The sequence below is a fragment of the Penaeus vannamei genome, chromosome 15 (assembly GCF_042767895.1).
Source record: "Penaeus vannamei isolate JL-2024 chromosome 15, ASM4276789v1, whole genome shotgun sequence".
NCBI classification, from domain to species: domain Eukaryota; kingdom Metazoa; phylum Arthropoda; class Malacostraca; order Decapoda; family Penaeidae; genus Penaeus; species Penaeus vannamei.
The window spans coordinates 15634171-15636670 of NC_091563.1; the positions used below are offsets into that span (position 1 = coordinate 15634171).

The window sequence follows — 2500 nt, forward strand, 5'->3', positions numbered from 1 at the left end:
TTTGTTAAGAGACTTATATCAAAGAGATGCAAACAAACCATTAAAGAAATTTGTCAAGCTTTCTTACATATGAACTATCTTTCTGCAAAGTCTTCGTCATATGTACAGTCAATATGTAAAGTCCTTTTGAACTTAATCTGATTATAGGGTCTAAGATCAGTGGAAATTCCAGTTCTAAAGTGTTCTAACTTTATTGTATTTCTAAACCAGTATGTCCATTAGTTAAGTGCAGCGCCTGCAGTGGTGGAGCTTGCTGCTTTTGGGATACTGTATTTCATGTTTTTCACCAGTCTGCAAGCATGTAACAAACAAACAAAGACATATACATGTGTGGATAAGCACACACACATACACACATACAGATATATTTGAAACAAAAAAATTTCATTCATACATACATACCTGTACATGGTTACAGACATCCATTCATAAATATGTACATATGTACATGTATATATGTTAATAGGAAAAGAATCACAGTCCAAAGTTGGTCAAATAGAAAAATATAATCCCAAGTCTAGACAAGTGATGGCTAATGTACTTTCAGGTTGTGGGTGTGTGGCCAGGGCTTGTTGGCGGACTTGTGGGGAGAGTTGTTGAAGGTGTTGGCGAAGAAATGTCACGTCTCATCACCTGCGTCAGCCACTGGTCACCGGCTGGGGCACTGCAGGCACATATAGATCTGGATGCTTTGACCAGTGTACTACGTAATCACATGTCGCAAGCAGCTAGGTGAGAAATTTATGTATATGTGCATGTATGCATATATATACATATAGATAGATAGATTACAAGTTATCTTGGAAAGTTCTTAACTATTTATGATTTATGTTTCTTTTTAGTGCATCATTCCATGAGGCGAGAGAAATTCTGCCCAAACTAACGGCAGCAGATGAGAGGTATGTTTGTTGCTTTCTTTTCTTGTATGTACAAGGCTTTATACTGTATAAAGTTTTAAAGAAATAGTACCTTACACCCATGTTCTTAAGAATTACATAATCTTTTTATTTTTTTTTTACTGTTTGAATCACAGTCATATTTTTTTTCTGCAGAATTGATTAGACGTATCTATCTCTATCTTTTAGTTTATATTGAAGTACTTCTTTTACTGTTGATTGGATCCGATGCTCAGCTAGGATGTAATGCTGATGATCACTCTCATTAAAAAATAGCAGCTTGTTGATTCATATGAAATATCAATTTGGTTCTTAGTTTATGTAAAAGATATGTTTGTCATTTCTTTATTTTTTTATACCTTTATGGATTTTTTTGTGTATATGACAGTTCTTAGACTAGGAATGAGGAAGTAGTTACACATAGAGGTTGGGGAAAAGTACCACACAGTTGGGGTAGTTCAGAAAATTCCTTGTGAATGATTGTGTATGTAAGTAATGCCGACACTCAGAAATATGTCATTCAGTAAACATTGTTATTTTCTGAGGCAATGTTTTATTAAACCAGAATTTAGTTTTACTTTTCAAAAGTCTGTTTTTCTTCATTTCTGTAACCTGGTGCTGTATGAGTATGTTCTCTGTGGTTGTGGATATTGATATAACCCACACAGTGGATATGTATGAATTAGATGGTGCCAAAGATACAAAATTATTATTTTTTACTTTTAAGTGTGAGGTTAATATGATTTTATACAAACTAGTTTTAGTGTATTTCTTTGTACATGATAAGATAATTGATTCAGTATTTTTTTTTTCTTCCCACAGAGAAAAGGAGGAAGTGCTAAGAAAATTCAGAACTAACATGCACTTCTTGCTAGCATGCTTTGTGGAGGTTGAATCCTTGAGGGATAACACCACCTCTCACTCTATTGTCTGATACATTGGGATGTATGTATATATGGGTGATGGAGATGTGATATGTGACTACAGTAGAGATGCTGCTGAGACAGAGTGCGGCCTGACAAAGGCACTGCATAGGTATGAACTCTGTCTGATTCTTTTATTTTTTCTTCCTCTTTCACTACAGGTTGTTACGCGTGATCAAAATGCATATTTAGAAAAGTCAGAAGCAGAAAAATTATATTGTTTATATGTAATGAAGTAGTGTCAATTTTTATAAGTTCTAATATGTTTCATATATTTATTTGTTTTATGGTGGGAATGGATTTTTTACTACATCAAGAAACCTCTGTATTCCCATATCATTTTGGATCCAGTATCAAACCAGTATCAAGTTTGTTGAAGCCAGAACACTTATTAATGATTCAGTACATTTGCTTTCTGATATACAATGGAGTTATGTGCAGATGAAAGCATTGTAATTGAAAATATTATAGGTTGAAACTACTTAGCATCATAGATTCAGATTTAGAATTCAAAATGTGGTTATTACTGAATTCTTATCACGCTCACACTTTAAAAGCAAAGAAGACATAAACTGAACCATGATGTCTGTATACTGTTTTAAAAGTGTTGTGTATAAGAATGATATAAGAAATGCATTATATGACCTATATTGAGTTTCTTCTTATGTGTATGTATATATA

General features: G+C 33.4%; 1 protein-coding gene across 2 annotated transcripts in view; it reads left to right on the plus strand.

Moving 5' to 3' along the window:
• The window catches only part of Sec5 (secretory 5), a 26471-nt gene that overhangs the window by 23799 nt on the left and 172 nt on the right, over window positions 1-2500 (plus strand). For both annotated transcript variants that reach the window (XM_070130475.1, XM_027364939.2), the window contains 3 exons: window positions 548-732; window positions 843-899; window positions 1719-2500. The exon at window positions 1719-2500 is cut by the window's right edge and continues 172 nt beyond it. In XM_070130475.1, the coding sequence (XP_069986576.1) occupies window positions 548-732; window positions 843-899; window positions 1719-1830 (354 nt within the window). In that variant the 3' untranslated portion in view covers window positions 1831-2500. The remainder of the gene's footprint in view (window positions 1-547; window positions 733-842; window positions 900-1718) is intronic.